The 25,683-nt window shown below is 43.0% G+C and overlaps 1 protein-coding gene across 1 annotated transcript; it reads right to left on the bottom strand.

Annotated features, from left to right (window-relative positions):
- Window positions 1–15,741: 15,741 nt before the first annotated feature.
- On the bottom strand, window positions 15,742–23,314 carry Snrpb (small nuclear ribonucleoprotein polypeptides B and B1). Its single transcript, XM_070006906.1, has 7 exons — window positions 23,201–23,314; window positions 21,062–21,213; window positions 19,349–19,460; window positions 17,983–18,135; window positions 17,235–17,373; window positions 16,561–16,686; window positions 15,742–15,881 (listed from the first exon to the last, which is right to left on the bottom strand). Exons 1-7 carry the CDS (start codon window positions 23,201–23,203, stop codon window positions 15,856–15,858), a joined length of 711 nt encoding a protein of 236 aa, XP_069863007.1. The 5' UTR covers window positions 23,204–23,314; the 3' UTR covers window positions 15,742–15,855.
- Window positions 23,315–25,683: the final 2,369 nt, after the last annotated feature.

Raw genomic sequence — 25,683 nt, 5'->3', positions numbered from 1 at the left:
CAGAAAGCAGTGGCCAACTCAGCAGCCAATCAGAGGGCACTGGCTGGGGGTGAGAAAGGAGAGAGGACAGCTCAGAGGTCTAGCCTCGGAAGAATTGTGCAGACTCAGATTACCTGTGGCCAGCAGGATAGAAATGGGTAGTTCAAGACTGAGAACATACTGGCTCATGCATGTCATCCTCGCTGCCCGGGAGGCTGAGATCTGAGGATCACCGTTTAGAGCCAGCCCTGGTAAACAATTCCAAAAGACTCTTATATCCAACTAATTAGCAGGTAGCGAGAAGTGGAAGTATGGCTCTAGTGGTAGAGTGCCAGCCTTGAACAAAAGAAAGTCAAGCAAGAGTGTGAGGCCCTGAGTTCAAGCCCCAGTACCAGCACCAAAAAGAAAAGAAAAGGCTGAAAAAGACTTGGGCTTGGAATTGACTTGGCTGGTTATGGTTATGAGGACCCCAAAGGATGCTAGCAACAAGCTTTACATGAAGATCCCCATTCTTCCGCTAAGTCACTTTGGTTCCTTAAACACAATCTAAACATCCACAGGAGCACTGGACACTGAACTGGGTGGTGGGGGGTGGGGGAGGGTGCTCCAGTTTCTGGAACTTGCTTGGCAAGCTTTCCCATCAAGGCCTAGAGTAGGTATTTCAGGCCTTGCATCTACAAGGTCTCTTGTAGCTGCTGAACTCTGCTTCTATAGTGTTGAAGCTGTCATCATGTGTAAACAGATGTGTATGGATGTGTTTCAATAAAACTTTATTTACAAGAACATGCAGTGGGCTGAGTTTTAATCGGGGTCAAACAAATAGTGTCATTGACCCCCAAATAGAGTCATATCTCAGAGCTGGGCTGCCTCATGACCCTAAGGCTAGAGCAAACAGTTCCTTAACCTTGTTTCACACCAAGTCCTGGCTCCTGCCATGTTGAATCCTGACTTCGGATGGATAAAGACAATTCTGTCCATACAGAGCCCTGACCCAAAACTAATCTCTCTGAAGTCCTATTGAAACTGACCTCAAGGTCCTGAGCCCATACTCCAGTCCAGTCCTGATCTCTGACTGAATCCTGATCTCAGACTGAACCTGAACCACATGCCCAGACCTGACCTCACTCAGACCTAGCTAGACCTGGCTGTGGGCCTCCACTTTTGGATTTTCTATCTAGATCTGAGCTTCTGAAGTGGGACCCACATCCCAGCCCCTCGACCTGTCCTGTCTTCTGGGACCAGTACTCTCTCCTTCCTTTCCCTTTGAGGACATTGGGTAGAAACACTGGAGAGGCATGACAAATGCCTTGTCCCTCTGTCCCAGGTGAGAATCTTCATTCACAGCCCCGGCCTCATAGAGCCTCTGATTTGGTCTTCCTGCCTGTCTTCCTCTATTCACTTAGCCTCACTTGTTTCTCAGGAAGCCAATCCTGAAATGGAGCCTAGGGTACAGAATACGGACTGAAGAGTGACCTGGGGACGATGCCTGGGGCCGGGGATGAAGAGAAGTGAGGTGAGCAATTACACAGGAATGATGCATGATGCATCAGAATCCCACCGGCAGCTGTGGAGCTGGAATGGGCTGGGCAGAAAGGACTGGACCTGTCACTGATTTGTCCAGAAAAGGGTGTGACTTTGGGCAAAAGAACTCGCCACAGCAGGAACGTCCCTGAATCAGATGGCAGCCTGAGTGAGGCTATCTGATGGCAGCACCTCACCAGCTGGAACAAGCCCCACACTGCGGGGGTCTGGACTGGGTCCCCAGCCCCACTCTGCACTCATCACCTCCCAGGACAGGGCAGCAACACAAGGTCCTCACAGGGACCCCCTCCAGCTAGTGAAGACAGAGATTAATCATGACATTTTTAAAGCTGTAGAGAGCTGGGGGTGTGGATCTGCTGTTCAGGACCCAGCTAGCAAGTGGGAGGCCCTGACTTCAATCCCCAGTACGGCCAAAAAGAAACAAACAGAAAATAAAAAGATACGGAAGGCAAAATGAGAAAGTAAACAAGTAAATAAATTCTCCCCCCCCCCAAAGCCATTAAATTTAGGGATGCCAACAACAAAATAAAAGTGACAGCCCCAGGAGATGACCATACATGCATCACTAGGAGCAAGTCAGAATTCAAACTGCGAATTTTGAAGTACAGTCTCTACTAAATACATGTGGCTTTCACACTGATGTAAAGTCAAATAATCCTAAATCAAGCATGTAAATAACTGTCTATCCTAAACTGAATCTCTGACCCCTCTCTGTCCTCTCTTAACGGAAAGGAAAACTCTCAGCTCCTCAGGTCAAAAACCCTTTGTCCTATTTTTCCCCATCACCTCACAAAACCTAGCTGCAAGTGATCGCCATTTTCCCAGAATCCATCTGTCTCCCACTACCACCATCACTAGTCCGATTCACACCTATCAGTTCCGGTTTGGAACTGTGGGCACCCTGCTTCTGCTCCTGTCTCCACTCTGCCCCTTCTCCTCCAGGCAGTCAGGAGGACACTTTCAGTTTGTGAGTTACAAAATATCATTCCTTTGTTCAAGTCCCTTCCATGGGTGCCCCATCCCATTGAAAGTGAAATGAAGTGTCCTTCAGAGGGCTCTTCTCTGACTTCTCCTCCTTGTATCTCACTTATTCCTTTATACCAGGAGATCTCTTACCAGTCAGGGTCTACTCATGAGACAAAAGCATGTGGCAATATGTATGGGGAAACATACCTTCAGGAAATGGTTGTGAGCTGGGATCATGGCTCAAGTGGTAGAGCCCAGGCATATAAATGTTTTTCATATGAGGGGGTAGGAACAATTGCAGGTTAGCTAGGAAGAAATAGAGAACACCAAAGAAATCAGGAATGGCAGATTTTAGGAGTCCCTAGGGTTGAGACAGAGTACAAAGAAGAGCACCTTCCCAGCCTGCCCTGAGCAAGGTGGACTCAAGATTTGCTGGAAAGAGCATACTTTGGCTCCCTAGAGGACAGAGAAACCACCATGCTGCCTCACTAACAGAATTTGCTAGAATCTGCCCCCCAGGTACCAGAGAAAGCCCTTCCTGAAGTATCTTCCTCAGAGGAAGCTACTGAGGGCTGAGGGCTGCTATGCCCTGCAAACGCCATCTTCCCTACAGAAGCTGATGCCAGAGAAATCGCCAGGCTTTGAGCCAGGCACTGGAGAAGGGGGCAGGCTGCAGAAGCCAGCAGAGAGGACCCCTCAGAACCAGCAACGAATGCCTCTCTTCCTGCAATGTATCTCTGGCACCCTCTACTGACAAACCTAAATATCATACAAAGATTGAGATACAATAAGCGGCTACCTGCTGCTCCCACCCTCTTGATGTTCTCTGGGGGGGGAAAACAACTCTCAATCTGGTGCCCTTTGCAGTTGCTGTGCCCTCAATCAGAAATTGTCTTGTTCCCAATCATATCCCTCCCTAACTGCTCTCAGTAGAGCTATAATCTTGGAACTCTCAGGTTTTCTCCCTGATTTCTTTTATCCATAGCAGAGATTTCTGTTCTTTACTATCCTTCTCATGTTATTATTTGTTGCCTGTCTTTCCTTTCTTCAGAGGACTCTCTTATTCACTCTTGTATACACCACTCTTGTATACACCAAGGAAGGGAAGGGACATGGGGGCGGGGGAATGGGCGGGGCAGGCCAAGGCCTAACCTGTGTCAGTTAGCATTCCTTGGCACAGCAGTGGAGACACAGTTACACTGAGCATGCCCTCAACACAAAGCATTCTGGAAACTGGTGTGTTCTTTCTTTGATGCCAGAATAAACACTGTCCAGGGCTCAGTGGGAGACTGTCTCATGTATAGAGTAGCCAAACCCTTAGCTACACATCTCATTACCTCAAAGAACAGAGTATAGTAAGATTCAAAGGAAAGGCCTTGTCACAAACGTAGACCCAACACCAATGATGACAAGGATTTACTAACCCTCCCTACACTAGGCACATTACCTCAGTACAGATTTAAGTTTACATGAGGTGAGGTACTTTTGTGCTTTAATATAAAGTCTGACTCCATTTTTTCATAGGTGACTGCTCACAGCCCTCAAGCACCCAACCCCCTCTACGTACACATGTCTCATTCTCTTGATCCAGGTCAGGGAAAACCCAGTAGAAGCCTGTGGACTGCCTTCTCCAGATCCAGGCAAGCCGTGGCCCTCTTGTGAGACCCTTATATTGGGTACCCTAAGACAAATACAAGAGTGCATTAAAGTTCCTTTTCCAGCTGGGAATGTGGTTCAGTGGTACAGGGTATGCCTAGCATGCAAGAAGCCCTGGGTTTGAATCCTCAGGACCACAAACATAGAAAAAGCTGGAATTGGTGCTGTGGCTCAAGTGGTAGAGTGCTAGCCTTGAGCAAAAGTAGCTTAGGGACAGTCCCCAGGCCCTGAGTTCAAGCTCCAGGACTAGAAATTAAGAAAGAAAGAAAGAAAGAGAGAGAGAGAGAGAGAGAGAGAGAGAGAGAGAGAGAGAGAGAGAGAGAGAGAGAGAGAGAGAGAGAGGGAAGGAGGGAGGGAAGGAAGGAAGGAAGGAAGGAAGGAAGGAAGGAAGGAAGGAAGGAAAGAAGGAAGGAAGGAGAGAAAGAAAGGAAAGAAAGAGAGAAGGAAAGAGAGAAAGAAAGAGAGGGGGAATGGAGGGAAGGAGAAAAGGAAGGAAGGAAGGAAGGAAGGAAGGGAGGGAGGGAGGGAGGGAAGGAAGGAAGGAAGGAAGGAAGTTCCTTTTCCTTCATTCACATTATGTGCTGAGTATACAGATCAGTAGATACTGTACTGTCACATCACACTTGATATACTGTTAACTTTTATTTCTTCTTTATAATGCTAGGGATTGAACCCAGGGTCTAGTAGGCAAGCACTTCACCACTAAGCTGCACCCCATTTTAAATGTAATCCCACTCTTCCTCAATAACTCTACTACATGCATACATGCTTACATGTACCCATACCTGAAATGGGACAAGGGTCCTCCACGTCCTTCTTTGTTTAAATAAAGTGCATTTTATTTCTATATAGACATTTATAGAAAACTGAAACAATATAAAAAGTAAGGAAAAAACAGAGTCCCAATAGCCCATGCATTTTGTTGTTCAACTTTCCCCTGATAGAGCAATTCTGCCCCCTGGTGGATTTTTTTCCTTCATTATTTCACCCTTTTTTCTTTAATGTACAGTTTTAAATTTTGGTAATGTGCTGGGCACTGGTGTCTCACACCTGTAATCCTAGCTGCTCAGGAGGCTGAGATCTGAGGATTGTTGTTCAAAGCCAGCTCAGGCAGGAAAGTCCATGAGACTCTTATCTCCAATAAACTACCAGAAAACCAGAAGTGGCACTGTGGCTCAAGTAGTAGAGCATTAGCTTTGAGCTGAAATGCCCAAGCCCAGAGTTCTAAACCCATGACTGACAAAAAACAGAACAAAACAAACTTGGTAACACACTTACACTATCAATATTTAAAAGGTTCTAAACATACTCTAAAACTCTTCCTTTTGTTTCTGTTCCCTTCAAACCAGGTTTCTTTCCCCATGAGCAAGCAAATAGGGCAAATCCATATACAACCTTGCAAAGATACTCACTGTACATGTCTGCATTTAGTGACCATTATTTTCTTTCAGCTCCTGCCTGTAAGTCATGAATACTGCTCCTTAAAACAGAAAAATCCAGCCTGGCACAGTGACTCATACCTATAATCCTAGCTACTCAGGATTCTCAGAGCTGAGAACTGTAGTAAAGCCAGTCTGGGCAAGAAATGCTGAGACTCTTATTTCCACTAAACTACCAAAAAAGCCAGAAATGGAGCTAGCTGTGGCTCAAGTGGTAGAGCACCAGCCTTGAGCAAAAGAAGCTCAGGAGCCAGGCATCAGTGACTCATACTTGTAATCCTAGCTACTCAGGAGGCTGCGATATGAGGATCTCGGTTCAAAGCCAGCCCGGGCAAGAAAGTCCATTAGACTCTTACCTCCAATAAACCACTCCGAAAACCAGAAGTGGTGCTGTAGCTCAAGTGGAAGACCACTAGCCTTGACCTGAAGAGCTGAGGGATAGCACCCAGGCCGAGTTCAGACCCCACAGGAAAAAAAAAAAAAAAAGAAGCAGCAGCTCAGGAACAGTGCTCAGGCCCATAGTTCAAGCTCTAGGATCAACACACACACACACACACACACACACACACACACACACACACACACACACGCATACAATCTCAGAAAAAAAATATTTCCATACAAGCTAATAAATTGCTGTTTGATTTGTACTCAAGAAAACTCAGAAATGAATGAATTCCCCAGATGGAGGAATGACCAAGTTATGGAGAACTTAGGTCCATCACAAGATATTTTTAAAAGATAATGCCAAGGGCTGGAAGCGTGGCTTAGTGGTAGAGTTCTTGCCTAGCATGCATTAGGCAGTGCATTCAATTCCTTAGTGCCACATAAACAAACAAAAAAATATATAATACTCAAAAGAGGAAATATATTTTTAAAAATTATAGCTTGTTACATCTCATAAAAACACAGTATGGCAATGATGTACCCATTTTCAGCTGCAGGACTAGAAAATGTACTTTTTCCTGATAATTACCAATTCTGAGAAGCATTTTGTGAAAAAAAAGTAAGTTGTGTCTGATTTGTAATAGGGAAAATTAGCTCAAGCTTTTAAGTTAATTAACTTTAATCAACTTTCTTGTTAATCAAAATGTTTACATCCTTTGACTCACAAATTCCATTTTAACTACCTGAATATATGATAATACTTAGCCAAAAAATATGGTCATAACATTACTAGTGAAAAATCTAAGCTAATGTCCATAGAGAATTGGTCAAGTAAATACTCGTATGTTCAACTGATGAGATACTGAAGTCATTATCTTTGTAAAGCTTTGTGGATATGTTTGATATCAAAAGAAATGATTACAACCCCAAAAGGCAGACAAATATTTGAATATTTGGGGGTGTTGAGGCTCCTTTTTCCTTAGGTCTGAGTGATTACTTTCAACAGTTTTTTTGTAGTTTTTGTTTTGTTTTGTTTTGTTTTTGTGCAGCTCATGGGGCTTGTCTGGGTCCGGGCATGGTACCTGAGCTTCACTTTTCACTCAAGGCCAATGCTCTACCACACGAGCCACAGCTCCACTTCCAGCTTTTTGCTGGTTAATTGGAGATAAGAGTCTCACATAATTGTCTGCCCAGGCTAGCTTTAAACTGTGATCCTGGGATCTCAGCCTCCCAAGTTGTTAGGATTACAGGCCTGAGCTACTGGTACCAGCTCAACATTCCTTTTTTTTTTTTTTTTGTCATTTTATTTTATTTTTTATTTTTTTTATTGTGAAAATACTGTACAGAGGGGTTACAATTACATGGACAAGATAATGAGTACATTTCTTATCAAGCATTGTAGCCTCCTCCCTTGTTTTCCCTTCCCAGCCTCCCCCTCAACATTCTTTAATGAGTATGTATATATAATACAAAATTTTTAATAAAAAAGAAAGTTTCTTCTTAGAATTAGTCACTGTGTTAATATTACTTTGCCTATTAAATGTGCATTAAATCACATCATTTTATTTGACAGTAAAGTGAAAAAATTGACTTAGGAGTAATTGGCTAAAACATTTGGTTAGAACACTAAGTGTATTATATTTTCTTTCAAATTTGGGCACTCAATTTGTAATTGGTAGTTTATTTTAATTGCTATTTTAATAATAAAAATTGAATCTAAAAGGTTATGGATAAAGCTCACAGTATTAGTAAAGTTAAGCTCTCTAGGGGCTGGGAAGGTAGCTCAGTGGTAGAGTGCTTGCCTTGCATGCATAAGGCCCTAGGTTCAATTCCTCAGCACCACATAAGCAGAAAAAGCTGGAAGTGGTGCTGAGGCGCAAGTGGTAGAGCACTAGCCTTGATCTGACAAGCTGAGGGACAACGCCCTGGCCCAGAATTCAGGTCCCACAGCAAAAAAGAAAAAAAAAAACACAACTTTTCAACTCTTAGATAATTCTATCCAAGAGACAGCAGATCTTTCCAAAGATGCAGTACCTTTTCCTCTTAAAGAATTGGTCATGGGCTGAGAAGGTGGCTCAGTGGTAGAGCACTTGCCTTGCATGCATGAGGCCCTGGGTTCGATTCCTCAGCACCATATAAGCAGGAAAAAAAAAAGCCTGAAGTGGTGCTATGACTCAAGTAGTAGCGTGCTAGCCTTGAGCTGAAGAGCTGAGGGACAGCGCCCAGGCTCAGAGTTCAGGCCCCAGGACCGGACCCCAAAAAAAAAAAGTTGGCCATTTTTACTTAACATGGAAATTAACCCACTCTTATACACAGACACATCTTATGAAGGCTTTACAAGAAGTCTCAGAGGACTCTAAGTTCACAGGTATAACCACTCAGCACAGAGACTTCTGCATCAAAGTCCAGAGACTATGATTTATGCAATTGCTCTTATTTTCTCCTAGTTTGTCTGGTGGTGTAAGTGCCAGCATTTCTTCATGTGTGCAGCAGACCTTAATCATGAAGGTTGTTAGTCTGTGACCTTGAGGAAATAACACAAGTCTTACAATCTTCTCATATAAGGACCATTTAACTTAGGAATTGCTTCTAATCCTTTCAGTTCTGATGTGGGACTGCCTTCACTACCTGCAGACCTCAAACTCCAAAAAACCACAATGCATCTTGGTCATGGCAGCCGGAAATTCCCTTGTGACTTATGACTGGAGGTCTCTGATTTTCCAGGCCATCCCAATCTGATGAGCTCATATTCTTTGGGATAGCTGATCAGAGAGGAAAAGATTCCAAAAGTCAAGGGAGGTGGCTTAGCGATGTGACTCAAATGTTAGAGCACTTGCCTGGGAAGCTTCAGGCCCTGGGACCATGCAAAATCAAAGCACAGGAGATCATCCTAGAAACCTACTTCCTTTATCTCAGAATGCTCCTGATACCCAGAGAAAATTCATAGCTGTAGAGCAGACTCTCAACTGGTAGAGATTGTCTTTAAGGCTTTCAACCACAGAGATGAGACTGCTAAGGAAAACCAAGGACAAGCTGCCCTGATGGCAGTTACCCTCCAAAGAAGACCATGTTCCCACTTGGACCCAGCATTGGACCCACTACAGCTGGGGCCACAGTGTGCATTCCAAAAGCAGAAGGGACAAGGGAAGAGGGATGCTCGGAGGGAACGAGGGCAAAGAAGCCAAGCAACTGGCTTCTTTCAATTCCCTCCCACAGGTGAGTTAAAGGGACCAAGGGAGTCCTTGCTCCACCCTTTAGTACAAATGAGATTTCCCGCAGAGGCCTGTGTTATCTTAGCTGTAACTGGAAACACTGAGTTTGACTCAATACTATAACAGAGCCACATCCTCTGCTAACTACTAAAAGGGGTGGTCTTTCCAAGAGAAAATATAAGAGGTGCTATCAAAAAAGAGAAACAAAATGGTTTCTTGAACCTCCAACCTCCCAGGTTGTTGGTTTTTGTTTTTGTTTTTTTCCAGACCTGGGGCTTGAACTTAGGGCTTGAGTACTGTCCCTGAGCTTCTTTTGCTGAAGGCTAGTGCTCTACCACAGATCCACTTCTGGCTTTTTCTGTGACTAATTGGAGATAAGAGTTGCTCATTCTTTCCTGCCCAGGCTGGCTTCAAACTATTATCTTAAGATCTCAGCCTTCTGAGTAGCTAGGATTACAGGGATGAACCACAGCATCTGGCATAATTTTATCTTTTTTTTTTCCTTTGTTGGTCATGGGGCTTGAATTCAGGGCCTGCGCACTGTCCCTGAGCTTTTTCACTCAAGGCTAGCTCTACCACTTTGAGTCACATTGCCATTTCCTTACCAGGTTTTTGTTTTAGTTTTTCTTTGTTGCCCATGGGGTTTGAACTCTGGGTCTGAGCACTGTCCCTGGGCAATTCAGCTCAAGGCTAGCACTCTACCACTTGAGCCACAGCACCACTTCTAGTTTTCTGGTGGTTAATTGGAGATAAGAGTCTCATAGGCTTTCCTGCCCGGGCTGGCTTTGAACCATAATTCTCAAATCTCAGCCCCCTAGGATTACAGGTGTAAGCTACCAGCACCCGGCTCCCACCTGGTTTTAAAGCACTCATTTCTGTCTATTCTGGAGTGCCTCATTTTCATCTTACAAAAAGACCAGTTAAACTATGGGGCAGCCACTGACAGTCAGACCCCCACCTCAGGGGATAGTGTTGTGGATACAAAGGCCATCCTTGGCTAACAAGCGGCCAATGTCCCAAAGCTAGGCTCAAACATTAAATGTCCTCATCCGATTCCAAACCCTTGCCCAACACTAAACCCAGCCATCCTAGCCTCTAATACATGATGACTGCTTGGAACTCAAAGACTAGGTACACTCAAGCATAAAGGACCTTCAGGGTGAACACCTGCAAAGCTCTAAAAAGTATGATATGTTGATAGGAGCAATTCTATCAATGGTGCTCAATGACAGGCTGGTTATAGCATCTCTGACTATGAGATTATTGATGCCAAAGGCCCCCCTTCCAACACACCCAAAAAGCTGACTGGGGCACTTAATAAGAGGGGGGATTATATATACAGATTCCAGTTGTGACTTCTCAGCGATCCACAATACAAATGGAAAGAATCATCTTCATAATGCTACCAGTGAGGAAATTTTATGGACTTAAGTTCCATAGACTATTTCAGGGAGCAAATGACCCTACGAAAGTGGCAGTTGTAGCCTGCAGGGGGCATCAGAGGGGAGACTCAGAAATAAGAAAAGGAAACTGTGGAGCTAAACGTAAAAGCTTTGTGCAGAGAGATTCAACAGCTGCCTTTGATCCTCTCCAGGCCTCGACAAATTTGTTCCCTCCTACTGGGAGGAAGACAAGAAGAAGCAAAAAGGGCAGGCTTTCAAATGTCTCCTCTCAGCAGGGTTGGCAACTGACAAGCAAGGAAAAGTCTCCTTGCTAGAAAAGGTGACCTGCCTGATTATTACATTTGCCCATAGTTCAACTCATTATGGAAAAGAAACTCTGTACAACGAGCTTCCTGGAGTAATTAAAGCTCTAGATTTAAAGGAGATCATAGTTAAACTAACAGAACAGTGTGTTATACTGCCAGAAAAATAACATTCCAATGAAGCCACCTGTGCTTCCTGAAAAAGGACAATACAAACCAGAGACATGAGAGGGGACTGACCAATAGATTTTACAATCACGCCAACAGCCCCAAGGGCAATTCATTATCTCTCAATTCTTGCAGATATTTTTACTAGGTTGATAAAAGCTTTCCCTTACAAAAAGAGCAGAAATTATTCAATGATTTTTAAAAGGGATGATCTCCAAGTTTGGGTTACATGGATCTATCTAGTAACAAAGGACCCATTTGTATTTCAAAGGTGAGAAATTTTTCCACATACTAGGAATACAATACAGGTGTTACATGTGACATGGAAACCCTGGCAAAACTGAATGAGTAAATCATATACTTAATCCATCACACACTTGACCAAACTGTGTGAAAGCTCAAAATTTGGTTAATACTTGTACCTATGGTTCTGAGCTACATCAGAACTGCCTCCAAGGAGAAACCCAAGCTTAACATCTTTATTTTTGTTTATTTAGCCCATACTGGGGATTGAACTCAAGGGCCTTGAACTTGGTAGGCAGGAATTTTATCACCTAAATCATACCTCCAGCCCTTTTTTTTTGGTTTAGTTTTTCCCCCCTTAGAAATCCTCCTCCTTGGAAGTGGTGCTATGGCTCAAGTGGTAGAGCACTTGCCTTGAGCTGAAGATCTGAGGGACAGCACCTAGGCCCAGAGTTCAAGCCCCATGATCTGCAAAAAAAAAAAAAAGAAAAGAAAAGAAAGAAAAAAAAGAAATCCTCTTCCTTCTGCTTCCTGAGTAGCTAGTATTACAAGCATGTACCTTCCATCTTTTTACATGTAGTTCTTTCTTTTTCCTTTTTTTATACTTAGTAATTTTGTTGTTGTTTATTTACTTTATTGTTATTATAAAGGTGATATACAATTACAATTACGAGTCAGGTAACGAGTACATTTCCTTTAGTACAGTGTCTTCCGTTCCCTCACTCTCTCCCAGTCCCTCCCAATGCACTCTATCTGTGTGTCCCAGTCTTACTGTAGACAACAAGCATGCACCACTGCACCCAGCCATTGCCTGGAGATGAAGTCTTTCTAACTTTTCCCCCACCAGGTCTGGGGATTGAACTCAGGGCCTGGGTGCTGTCCTTTGTGCTCTACCACTTAAGCCACAGTGCCACTTCTGACTTTTTCTGAGTAGTTTATTGGAGATAAGAGTCTCATGGACTTTTCTGTCAGGGCTGGCTTTGCCAATTTTCTTTTTGCCTGAGATGGCCTTACACTGAAATCCCCCAGTCTCCACCTCCAAATTGGCTGGATTAGACTTGAGTCACTGCACCCAGCAAGCTCAGCACCTTTAAAATGTTGCATTGAAGGTCCTCTACAGGGGAGAACCTGCTCTAAAATACATCCTAGAAATTGAACTGGCAATAAATATCTAAGGTAGATTATGTTGCCCCTTACTAGGCAAGGAACCTAAAATTTCCCTCTATGAAGGTAAAGACTTCAACCCCTGTGCATCAAGTATTAGATGCATTTGAAATCTGAAAGTCCAGATCTTCTCAACCTAACTCCATCTGGACAGGACCTTATTTAATATTACTAATTCTCTCCTTAGAATCATTATACTAAAATTAATATATTAAAGACTCAAATATATACTTAGGACTCAAATAATACTATACTAAATACTAATAATAATAATAAAGCCTGAAAATGCTTCAATGAGCTGGACCAGGACTCAAACTAAAGCTAATCATTGTAGGTAGAGCCAAGCAGTAAATAACTGATCTTACCCTTCTTTTCTAATTGGTCTATTTGTACAGTTTCTAATCTTCTGAATGCTTCTCCTTTGTGTCTTAACTAAAGGCTTAAAATTACATTTGAGGCAACTATAAAAAAAGACAACATTTCACTATATATGATGTTGGTATATGTGGAGGGGAAGGGAAAAAAGAAATTGTTAAAACAGGGATACAGGAGGACCCATTGTAACAATGAGATGTACAAGTCATTATGTCGAAAAACGAACTTTACAACTTTAGTGGGTGGGGACGGGGGGGGGAGGAGGGGGAGGATACGAAGGGATGGGAAGGGGAAACAAAGCAGGAGGCTACAATGCTTGATAAAAAACGTGCTCATTATCTTACCCATGTAATTGTAACCCCTCTGTACAGTATTTTCACAATAAAAAAAAAAAAGTCTAGTAACCTCTAAAAAAAAGACACAACAGTAAGCATTCCTTCCTATTTTTTTAGTTGACCTGTTTGCCTGTTACTTAACAGTATTTTAACCTGCTTCCTTGGGAAGCAGGTATTTTCTGTATTTTCTGGGTTATATAAATTAAGAACATCTAATTTACTGACTTTACTCATGTCAGAATTAGATGTACCTCGAAACATTTGAGAGCAAAACTATTATGGGAAGAATTCCAAAAATGACATTAGACAATGTCTCTGGTGATCCTAAGACTTCCCTTGCTTTAGCATCAACAGTTTCATTCCTCTCACTAGGAAAAGAGAACCCATCAGCCAGAAGTAGTTACAAAATGACTTCCCACCCTGAGCCCCTCTAAAATGAGAAATGTCTCTAGGGAACTTATTACCCACTAAGCAAGGTAGTCACTTTTAGGAATGAACTTCTATTAATGCAACTTCAAAGTTCCTTTATTTTTAGCTAAAATTTTATGATATATGCTGAGAATGGCCATAGGCATTCGTCTATCATTTTAACCCTTTGAACATGTGTTGTATCCATGACCCTGATTTTAAGTATGAACAAAAATGTGCCTGCTATCTTAAATTATAACCTCAAGATGGATATGCACAAGAATGTGCCCACCCCTAAAGTGCTTTCCTATGAATATGCACAGGCTCCCTAAATAAAGCTTCTGCCTCCTTTGGTTTAGGGAATTGCTCTGGAACCTACTCCCATGCTCTCCTTACCTGCTTCATGGAGTAAATCCGTTTTATGCATTGGCTGTTTTGGCTTTGTACTCACCAAGATGTGAACTCATTGCGTTGTTACAATCTATTGATAGACCAGTTCTACCTTTTGACTGTTATGTTGCTGAAACCTAAGTTCTATATAAACCTATTTTCATCCTCTTGGGGACTGAGAATTTTCTCTACATTCACATACCTGACACCAATTCTAGAGAGCACCACACCCACCATTCCTACTCTCCAGTCACAACACAGAACACTTCTGTGACAAGATGGGAGAGGGGAGGGTCTCACTTACAATCAATTGTCCACTAGAGACCAACTTTCCTAGGTCATGTCAGATCCCACAGAAGAGCTCAGGCTTGTCCTTGGGTACAAGCTGCTAAGCTTCAAGTGTGACCTGACTCAGGAACCAGCCATAAACTTAAGGGTGGAAAGAACCACTGTCTCACCTCTCATTAGTAATTTCTAGGATGGCTCAGAACTCAGAGGAACACTTAGATTAAGGATAGAGGTTGTTAGGGTAGTATGAAGGGACTCAGCTTTCCTGCCATCTCCAGGCATAAGCACTCTCCGTGTGTTCAGCAAGCTGGAAGCTCACATCTCACTGTACAAGTTTTCAAGAGCCTGGTCTGCAACCATCCACCGTCTTCTGGCGACTGTTCACATTATAAGGCTACCTAAGGACCCATCCTGTCACTTCATTAATATCAACTTGGGTGTTACCAAGGGGATTATGACTATTGCACAGGAAATTCTAAAGGTTTGGGAGCTTGGCAACAGGAACCAGGGACAAATACCAAATAATCCTACATACCAGATTTATATAGAGCAGTTGGACCATATGGCAATTCTGCAGCGCTGAGTAACTGCCGCATCTGTTTCCCCTTGCTGCTGCATCTTCCATCCCCACCTGCATGGCACCAGGGCTCCTTTTTGGCTTTTTCACTAGTCATCCTAGTAGGTCTAAAGTAGCAGCATCTTGCATATATTGATTTGCATTTCTTTGGAAGGAACCAAGAACTTGAATGACTTTACAGGTGCTTGTTGGCTATATCCTCTGAGGAACTGTGTACTAAATTACTTGGATCATTTTTAAAATGGTTTTATTGCTCAAGTTCTTTGTAAAAATCTATGGCTCTTTTCTTCTTAGTATGGTATGTTTCATTGACTGATATTAAAAAAAAAGACCCTTACATTCCTAAGGAAACCATAACACTCCTACAGTACTCCTCTTGTCTTTCCTCTTCATTATTAGCATCTCCATTCCTTTGAGACAAGGCTGGGCTCAAACTCCATATCTTCCTGAATCAGCTTCCAAAGTGCTGGGATTACAGGTATTCACTACTATGCCCAGCTTCTCATTGCTTTTAGAAGTAGTGTTCACCTCTTATTTTCAAACCCTTGAAATTCAATATACTAAGTACTACTTGAATACTGCTCAGTGACCAGATATCAGCTGAACAAATTGGGTAGAAGAAATCAGTGATCCTTCAATTCAAATTCTATTTTTATTAGATTGTAGGCATATAACAAATATACTGGTCAAGGAGCTATCCAGATGTCTTTCCAAGGTATTTAACGCCTTGCTTTGATAAGCAAAACTGTGTCACTGAAGCTCGATTGTTTTATTTTCAAAGTACATAAGTTACATCATTTTAGATGTAATTATACATAGTAGAAGTTTAGAACTAGGTGATTCTTTCTGACTCTATTAAATATCCAATATACCAAAGGCTTGTCTAAAAATAAATGCATACATCAGGTGCATTTACATTCTCTTAAGAGTTTATTATAAACCAGTTTCAGAAGCCACAGAAATAAAAGGACTATGTACAGCCTTTCGGAAAACACGCAGGGAGTTGAGGGCCGAGATGAGTCTAGCGCATTCCCGGGGGAGGGGGCCCTGAAAGGGAAACCAGACAATCCAATGAGACTACACCAACAACTGCATAATAAACAACAGGTCTATGGCAACATGGCTTTGGGGAATGGGTCCCATGCCTCTGTGGAGCTACTTCTGTAACTATGGCCCAAAGTAAGAGAAGTTTCATCAGTGCCTGATCTGGAACTCAAATCCCCAGTTATACCCCTCTACATTTACCTAGCAACCAGAAAGAAAAACACTTTGTATGTGGCTGACTTAGAATGTCTCTAGGGTTGCCTGGCCTTCTAAGAAGGCCTGGAAAATCCAAACTAGAAACACAGGGACTCTCTAGTTTGGTTTTTTGAGTTATCTTAAGAGCTACTATGCTTTCATTGAAAGAACACAAGGCTGAGAATCAGGATGCTAAGTATTTTCTGGATCTATTTTCTTACCCATGTGGAGTCAAACTGGAATTAAGCAAGAATGCATAATAATTAGTATCACAAAACCCAGAGACCCTCTTAATTACCAGACACTATCAAATTGGAGGACATTAACAATATCCTAATCTCTGTTGGGATCTTCCTAAGTTATCCTCCAAATACTCATTAAGCTGAAGCCATGAAAGACCAGATACAAGTCTAAATCCAATTTCCTTCTACTTTCCATCTGCCTAGGCTCATGAAGGAAGCCAGTCAGTGCTGCTTGGGGCACTTACCTCTCATCCCTGGAGGAGGGGGCCGCATCCCGGGAGGGGGCATGCCCATTGGAGTCCCTCGGCCAGGCGGAATCCCCATTGGAGGACCCATGGGAGGCCTCATGCCAGGAGGTGGGCCCATCATGCCTAAAAGAGAAAAGCCCAGGAAACATGCCTCAAATGTCCATCTTAAAAAGTATCAGGACAGGTGGACCCATTGCAACAAGGAGATGTACAAGTCGTTATGTCAAAAAATGAACTTTACAACTTTGATGGGCGGTGGGGGGGAGTATGGGAAGGGATGGGAAGGGGAAACAAAGAGGAGGCAACAGTGCTTGATAAGAAATGTACTCGTTATCTTGCCCATGTAACTGCAACTCCTCTGTACTGTATTTTCACACACACAAAAAAAAAGTATCAGCAAACATACAAAGCTATCTACTGAGTGAGAAATACCTTTCTACCCTCTCAGCCTCTGCTACAGGAAACATACAGAGGCACTTGAGCTGAAAAGCTAGTGCTCCCCGTGGCTTTTGTCAAACTACTTCCAAAGTCAGTCAGCCAGGCTGGATTTCAGAGTAATCCTGCTTAATTATATAAACTCATCACCCATTTCAGTCAAGGATCTATCTCATCATGAATCCAGCTAAGGCACTTCCTATCAGTTAGCACTGGTTTCTTTATGGGCTTCTCACCTGGAGGAGGTGCCCCTCTGCCCATAGGTGGAGGAGGACCCGCACGGCCAGGTGGGTACTGGGTTGGAGCCCCTGCAATACTGGCTGTGGCAGCAGCTGCAGCAGCTGCAACAGTACCTCTTCCTTGGGGGGTCATAACCTAAGAGAAGTCGGAGTTAAGCAGAATATTAGTTCAGCTTCCCATTCTCCTCCCCCAATTCAGTTAAGAAATACCAGACACAAATCCCATGAAATAATCACTCAAATACCCAACTTCCACCCATCTTCTAGGCCAGAGTCTAAGGGTGACGTATAAGACTTACAAGTAAGACTGATAATAGGTTCTAAAGTTGTTTTTTTTTTTTTTGGTCCATTCGTGGGACCTGAACTCTGGGCCTGGGTGCTGTCCCTCAGCTCTTCAGCTCAAGGCTAGCGCTCTACCACTTGAGCCACGCCACTTCCGGCTTTTTTCTTTTTGCTTATGTGCTGCTGAGGAATCGAACCCAGGGCCTCATGCATGCAAGGAAAACTAGCGCTCTACACTGAGCCACCTTCCCAGCTCTAGGTTCTAAAGTTTTATGTTATCATGGAAACATTCTGCTCAAATTCAATTCAAATTCAAAATAATATTTGTGCTCTCCTCACTTTAAAGAAACACTGACAGCCAGACAATCATGGACTGGTAATTCCACTATTCCCCAAGGGCAGACCCTCCCTTTATCTTTTGTTTTATCCACCAGAGAGTGGTATCCTTTCCCCTATGTATCACCTGTTGGGATGGCCCACCAACCCCACGGACTGGTCCAGCAAGTCCTGCAGGGGCCTGGGGCATGGGAACACCAGCTGGAATTCCTCTGCCAGCAGCCCTGCCAATTCCTGGGCCGCCCGCAGCTCCAGCAAGTGGCACTCGGGCAATTCCAGTCTGAAAAATAAAGAAAACTGTCAACGGCCTAGAGAATCAGAGTACTGTTGAAAGCCCCTCAGATTCATAAGGCATTAAAACTGCTTGTAAACACTACCTGCCCACATGTGCTAATACCATTCTTCTTCTGAAGAAGACTACATTTCTGTCACCTTGAAGGAAACTAGAACTTCAATCTAAAGAAACATGCCAAAACTCAACCACCTATAGGTACTCCTATGAAAATGGATTTACTTATTCACATTGTTTGGTTTGAAAAAATGTTTCACATATGGAGCTCAGCTTGGTCACAAACTTAGAATCCTCCTGCCTCCTTCTCCCAAGAGATAGTTACAAGAGCATGTCACCACACATAGCTTTCCTGTGAAAACTAAACCCAGAGCATAGACCCACGATTCCATCTGAATCAGTAGACAATATCAACTGATCTGGCAAGAAAAGGACATGAGATCTATTTTCAGCCCCAATTTTCACTGGTATACTGATACTAGGCAACTAATTCCACAATTCTGAGATTTTCCTTATCTGAAATGATGGCATTATGGTAAACTGGCTATGGTCATACAGGTTTATAATAGACTACAATAAAGTAGCCAACTTTACTGGAAGTAGGTATCAAAAATGTTATTGAATGCATGTTATGTGTTAATAAAGACAAAAAAGTATGTGTATATGCATGAACCCAGGATACAATTATTCACTTGAGTAACAATGTCTTAAATGAAAAGGGGATAATAAGTTTGGTTAGATTATATCTAAAGCTTGCTCTACTTATAAGCATTTGTAATTTAGCATTAACAAACCAAAACTGTCTTGGATCAAATGTCACTTTATCATCATTTACTAGCTGGCATCTTAGGAAAGTCACTAAACTACTGTTTCATTCATCTACAAGATGAATGTAATACCTTAAGTAACTGTTACAAGGATTAAACAAAATACTGAAGTGCTCAGTGCACAGCAATCTGTAAGTGTACAAAACATACAAGCATTCTAGAGTGATAAATTTTAAGGCCACTTAGACCCTGTCATCGTATCAGGGCCATGACCCAGATGGCCTTAGGTGTGTTGCCTACACCTCGTGTACCAACTGAGGAAGAAAGGTCAAAGTAAGAACTCTAGTTCTCTCTCCATTTATGTGCAGGGAATCTAATGTAGAGTCTGATTCCAGGCAGGGCCTCCTTCCACCCCTGTGGATTCTGCTCAGACTCACGTCTTTAGGAGGTGGTCCTTCTACTGTCATTGAAACCAGGTTTTCCCCACGAAGCAGCACCAAACCAAGGACTCGCTTCTCTTCCCTTTCTGCTTGTTTGGAATTCTTTGGCCTAAAGAAACATTTAGAAGAGGAAAAAATGAAAGCGTTACAAAATGTATAAAGTTCAGATTCACCTGCCTAGGAGCAGTCTTCTTTATATTACAATCCTGACAAATGGCACATCAACTTTGTCTGAGACAGGTTCTACAGTATCCATAGGCTAAGTCTGTGACCCCTTAGCCTACCTGTTTTCTATCAAGCTAAGAGGATGCACACACCAAGAGAAGAACAAAAGAAAGCCCAAGAAAGCCCAGCCCTGCTCAGATGCTCTTCTATAGGCAACTGTAACAAGCTTTCCCTCAGTCAAGTGTTCTTCACTAGTATCTATTCAATGTCAGACAATTCCTCAAAGCAAGTGAATGGTCATCACCTCACTTCCATGTGGTATCCTTACACTACCAATTCAACCTCATAGATCTATAATTCTGTCCTTTACATCAGAAATAGAAGTGATGAAGGAAAAGGTAAAAGAGCTTTCACATTCATAGAAGTTGAATTTCTACATCTGCTTGCAAGAAATTTCACATCAATTCCTCAAAAAGCACAAACCAGAAATCACCAATGAGCAACCAGAAAAAGATAAACACAACAAAAATGTAAACTAAAGACAAAATACTGTGATTTTTAAAAACTTGTAAGATTTTATTTTTATAGTATTTTTTATTACTGTAACTGATTTTCTGTGAGTAGACCTTCATTTCTTACTTTTAAATAGCAAAGTACTTCTTTTAAATAAGAGAAAACCCTATGGGAGATTTAATTTTTCATTGAATTTTAATCAGAATAAAAAAAGACTGTCTAGAATAGTTCCACACTGATCTCCTGTCCCCTCTCTAACATTACCAGGCACTTAAGCATTTCTATGTTTTTATCCTGTACTTCTCAACCTTGAGACACAATAGAAAATAACCCCCAAAAAGCATCAAAGGGAACTCAGAGCTAGTGACATATGAATACTACATGTGACACAAGTGTGCATATGACCTGAAAGACACATAATCTCTTTAGACTGCAAGATGTCTTGAGTATAATAGGTCAGAAAGCTTCATTAATGAGCCAGAAGCTGAAGATTGAGATTTAAAATAAAGGAGTATGAAATAAAGTACAGAATTCTGGCAAAGCAGAAATTGCCAATTGTTTCTAAAATGTCAACAAAAATCAGTGGCCCCAAACTCACAAGGGGAGCAGAGCACTTACCCTGAAGAGGGTCAGAGGCTTCTTAAAGCAGTTTCAGACCAGGCCGCATTGTGAGAGCCCTTTAGGCTACAGCTTTACAAATAGGTAATGAGGCCAGAAAACCAAGTTCTCCCCCCTCACACACCTGTGGGGAGAACACGAGAGCCCTTTACCCCAATACCCAGGGGGACGCAAGGTAACTACAATCAAAAGCCTAACAGTCCTCCTCACAACTTGCACATTGCCAAAACAAGAGAAGGCTTGCTGGACTCAGAAGATTTCTTAGCGTTCATGTTCCCACTGACATCAGTCTTCAAAAGCAGGAAAGCAAGCAGAGAGGAACCAACTACCTGCATCACCATCTGTCACTCAGCCCACCCAACCCATTCAGTTCCTTTTCCAATTCTTCCTCCCCCCAACAAGCCCTCTCCTTACTTAATCTTCCGGAACTCATCACAATCACAGAGGATCAAATTCATATGTTTGTCGAAAGCCTTGAAAGTCCCGATGAATATCCGGCCATCTTGCAGAATGCATCTCATTCTGTAGTCAATGTGCTGCAGCATCTTGCTGCTCTTGCCGACCGTCTGCAAGGATAAATCAGCAAAAGTGAGGTTCAAGTGTTCAGACACATCCAAATTTCTTTACAACCTGAATAAAAGAAGAGCTGCAAAAGCATTTGCACCCAAAAAAATTCCAATGAAGGAACAGCTTATTATTACCAGAAAGGAACTGACCAACTCTAAATTGAGGGAAATGGAACCCTCAAACAAAGAATTTGTCTCCAAGAGCTTGCCTTCTGGGGAGAGACAAAAATCTTCTGGTGGTTTTTAAGAATATTTAACTTGCTACACTTATTTCTTACTTTGCAACTATGCTTTTATAGCTTGGCTCCTGGCATTTTCTTTCTGTCTAGAAAATCCCACCTGACATTTAGTATCTTATTATCAGCTTCCCATCAGTCTGACTGGTGCAGGCCAGTCAGAGGAAGAATGGGAATAAGGAACCAGACTAACTTATCCAAATGCCTTCTCCATGTTCATTTCTCTGATCCTGAGCAAGGACAACTTTCTGAACTCTTAAATCTGTGGACCCAAACTATGTCTCCAAGTTAGACTGCCATTCTAAAACCCAGGTATATTGTTCTGTCTTACATGGTCACTTTATTTATTTTTATTTTTTAGATGATCATTTTGAAGGGCTTCTAAACAGCTCCCCCCCAGGAAAGAAAAATATTTCATGTAGGTCTACAGTCAGACCTACTGAGTGCTGTGTAGTCAGGCACCATGATAAGCACTGTACATCTCATTTAATCTTCTGAACTAGGCCCATTATCATTTTTTACTGATAAAACAGGCCACAAATACTGCAAGATGTGTTAAGTAACAATGTTTCACAGGTGGAAAGCTGTGTAGTCAGACAATTTTAGTAGCTAGGTTTCCCTGCCTTTCTGCTTTTTTTTTTTTCTTTCTCCTGCTACACAACAGCTAGAGTGACATTTCATTTTTGTTTTGAGACAAGGTTTATGTAGCCCTGGCTAGCCTCAAACTCTCAACCCTCCTGTCCTAGCCTCCAGGCATGGGCCAACATGCTCTAACTGTGACTTTTCTTTTTTCCTTTTTTTTTTTTTGGTGCCAGTACCAGAACCTGAACTTACTCAGGACCTCCCACTTGCCCAGCCTGTTTGCTTGTGGTTGACATTTTACCACTTGATGGGCTCTTCAGTCATTTTTCTAAGCCCCTGAGTTCATGCCTGTTGTTAAAAATCCTTCAAAGATAACACTTTACCAAAGATGCAAAGCCCTTAATAATCGGGTTCCTGCCAATTCCTCCCACCTCTTTTTCTATTTCTCCCTTTTCCTATTAACAATTTCCAATGATGAGCTACCTACCCTCTTTGATCTCTAAGTTCTAGGATATATAACAGCCCCTCCCATTTTCACCAAGAAAGTTAGGCGTTCTTATCCCACCCCGCGCCGTTACTTCTGCCTAATGCTGAATTACTCCACTAAATGCTATTTACTATCCGTGTCCTCCACTAGAAAGTGAACTCAGGGAAGGAAGAAAATGTGTTTTTCTGGTGCTGCCCCAGCGCCTGAGAAGTCCGAGATAAACAAGCGTAACCAGAGTTTAACTCCTCCAACCAACATTCTCATTGACCCCCTCCCCCCCTCCCTTCTTCCCAAGATTCCAGTTCCGGACAATTTCTCGGCCTCTCACCCACTTTGCTCAAGGAGCTCGTATGTGCTCCGAACCGCCCTCCCCCCCGACATGTCTTTATTCAGCACAAGTTTACTCCGTGCCCGCAGTGTCCCGGGCATTACAGCTACCGTCCGTGTGGAGAGGCCCACGACAGCGGTGCCACCTCCGCCACCACCGAGCGGCCGGGCCTCCAATCCCCAGTTCCGGATTCCCTTCTTCCCGCTCCCGGCCCGGCCCGGCCCCACAGGCGAAGCCCCGCGGCCGGGGCCTTCACAAAGAAGCGCCAGCCCTCGGCTTCCGAACCCACCAGCCGCGGCCTCGACACCACAACACATTCGGGAGCCCAAACGCCGCTACCCAGCGTCTTCTCACCATGGTGGCGGCCCTGATGGATCGGATTCGCGCCGGATTCGCCTCCTCCGAGGCCTAGCTGCCCGCCACTAACCCAGTTCCCGCCGCTGCTAACGGAAATGCACCCAGCAAATTGCGGCCGGGTATGAAGCCACTTCCGGTCCCTGCCCTCGCCCTTTTTGTTCCGGCCCCTGGGGCGGAGTTATTGGCAGGGCGGAGACCCGGCTAGAGGGCGGGGCCCAGGGCAGTGTTAGCCTGGAGCTTTGAAGAATTTTAAGATCCTGAGATTGACACCTTCCTGTTTTCTGGTTTTTCTCTCCTTCCTGTGTTCACCATCTCTGGACTTTTACCTCCTACCCGTGCTCTCCCTAGTACACTCACAATTCTTGATTTTTACTAACCGGTTGCAGGAGCTCCTGCCCCAGCATTTACTGGAATCCTAGCCCCAGGTATGTGTACAAATTGAAGTCCTCACCTCCATCAAGATTGAAGCTGAAATAACATTGGCACCGAGAGGATTCCCTTCACCTTTAAATTCCCACCTTCCTGTCTGCCTCACACCCACCTCTGCTTATGTTTCTCTTATTGTTGATTGCTGTCTTACTCGCTCTACAACAGTGAGATATTATCCCAGGGGGATCTATTCCAAGATTCCCAGTGTCTTCTTGAAACTGAGGAGAGTACCAAGTCCTGGATATGTCATATTTTTCCTACATATACATACCTGTGATAAACTTTCTCCTTTTCACTAGGGAATACTCTATGTCAATTTTGAGTTGCTATTATCTACTCTTGCACTCCAGGGCCATTTTTAAATAAAATAAGTCTACTTGAACACAGCCCTGACGGTCTGTTAACCCATAGAGTGGCTAAGTGACTAATAGGAGAGTAGTATATACAGCATGGATATTCTGAACAAAGGGTCGGTTCATGTCCTAGGCAGGGCAAAGCAGGAAGGCATAGTATTTCATAATGCATCTCTAAATGGTGTGCAATTTAAAACTTAAAAATTGCCAGCCATGATATTTCACTCCTATAAGCCCAGCACTTGGGAAGTTAAGCGAGGAATATCATAATGAGATTTTGTCTCAGAGAAAACAAAACAAAAAGTATGAATTACTTCTTGCTGGAATGTAAAGTCCATATGGAAATGAACCTTCTTTGTATATTGTTATATTTAGTACTATAATACCTAAGACATTGCTTAGGACAAAGGGCTCAATAAGAATTTGGTGAATGAATTAATGAGTCAATCTCATTATGTCTCATAATTTCTAATTGTTATCTATGTACCTAGGACCTTCTAATTTATTCCTCTCACCATAGTCTTTTTAGTGTGTGTGTGTGTGTGTGTGTGTGTGTGTGTGTGTGTGTGTGTGTGTGTGTATGTGTATGTGCTATTACTGGGGCTTAAACTCAGGGCCCTTAGTTTTTTCACTCAAAGCTGGCACCCTGCCACCTGAGCCATACCTCTACTTCCAGTTTTTTTCTGATTAACTAGAAATAAGAGTCTCTTGGATTTTCCTGTCCAATCTGGCTTCAACCTATGATCCTCAAATCTCAACCTCCCAAACAGCTAGGATTACAGGCATGAGCCACCAACACCCTAGTCTTTCCTAACTCTTGGTCTTTGATATCTAGCCATCTATTTGGCATAGCTGTCTAAATGGGTACAGTAAATTTAACATGTTACAAAGAAAATATTTATCCTATTCACTCTTACCTGACACCTCATCTCAGAGCTTCTCATTTTCACACCATTGCTAAGGAGTATATTCTCTTGTCCTGTTTCTGAAGCCTGTAGGTGACAACATGGAGATCCAGAGAGGTAAACAAGCCCATCCAGCGTGACAGGCAGACTGGGAATGTGCAGAGCTCCATTTGGCTCCTCAGCTGTTCCTATGCCCCCAAGCGTTACCCAGCCACCAACCCTATCATCCATGCATATATTACTTTAAATTTTTTCCAGGCCTAATAGCCATTTTTTAATCTGGCCAACTCAAACTGGATAAATGAATTTGGTAGAGCCTAGGCAGCCCCTCTCTAGTGAGCTGATATTGACCTCAACCAATGTCAGAATGAGGGCGTGTGGGATGGTAAAAATTCTGAGCAATCTGGTTCTTTGAGAAAAGTAGAAGAGTGTATAGTTGAAGAGTAACCGTTTAGTTGGAAAAACAATGGAGAGGTTTTAAAAAAGTTGTCCTGAAGCAGTTATTAGAATCATAAAGTGGGCATATCATTAGCAGAACTGGGTCCTAGGGTTGGATGCTGAGGGAACATTGAAACTGGAGCTGTGTCTAGGGATCTTTGGACACATTATCATTGATTGTAGGAGTAGTTACAAGGCCCAGCACACCGACCCACGACTGCAGAACACTTTAAGACTAGAAGGACCTAAGCCTGGAATCCAGAATGTCCCCAGAATCTGGAAGGCTGCAGATGGACATAGCAAAAGAGTTCCTGGAACGGGAGCTGTAAACAGACCATTGAGGAACCAGATAGAG

This window comes from Dipodomys merriami, unplaced genomic scaffold (genome assembly GCF_024711535.1).
Source record: "Dipodomys merriami isolate MVZ:Mamm:240054 unplaced genomic scaffold, mDipMer1.0.p SCAF_7, whole genome shotgun sequence".
NCBI lineage: Eukaryota > Metazoa > Chordata > Mammalia > Rodentia > Heteromyidae > Dipodomys > Dipodomys merriami.
The sequence above is the reverse complement of the archived record's forward strand: the minus strand, read 5'-3'. Positions and strand labels throughout refer to the sequence as shown.

Bases quoted from the DNA above. Each gene is read 5' to 3' on its own strand.
- Snrpb (XM_070006906.1), bottom strand. The intron at 19,461-21,061 runs GTAAGGAGAGGG...ATGTTTCTTTAG, and splicing joins GATGAGTTCCGGAAGATTAA to GCCAAAGAATTCCAAACAAG. The intron at 16,687-17,234 runs GTGAGAAGCCCA...TTTCTCTTTTAG, and splicing joins CAGAGGGGCACCTCCTCCAG to GCATGATGGGCCCACCTCCT.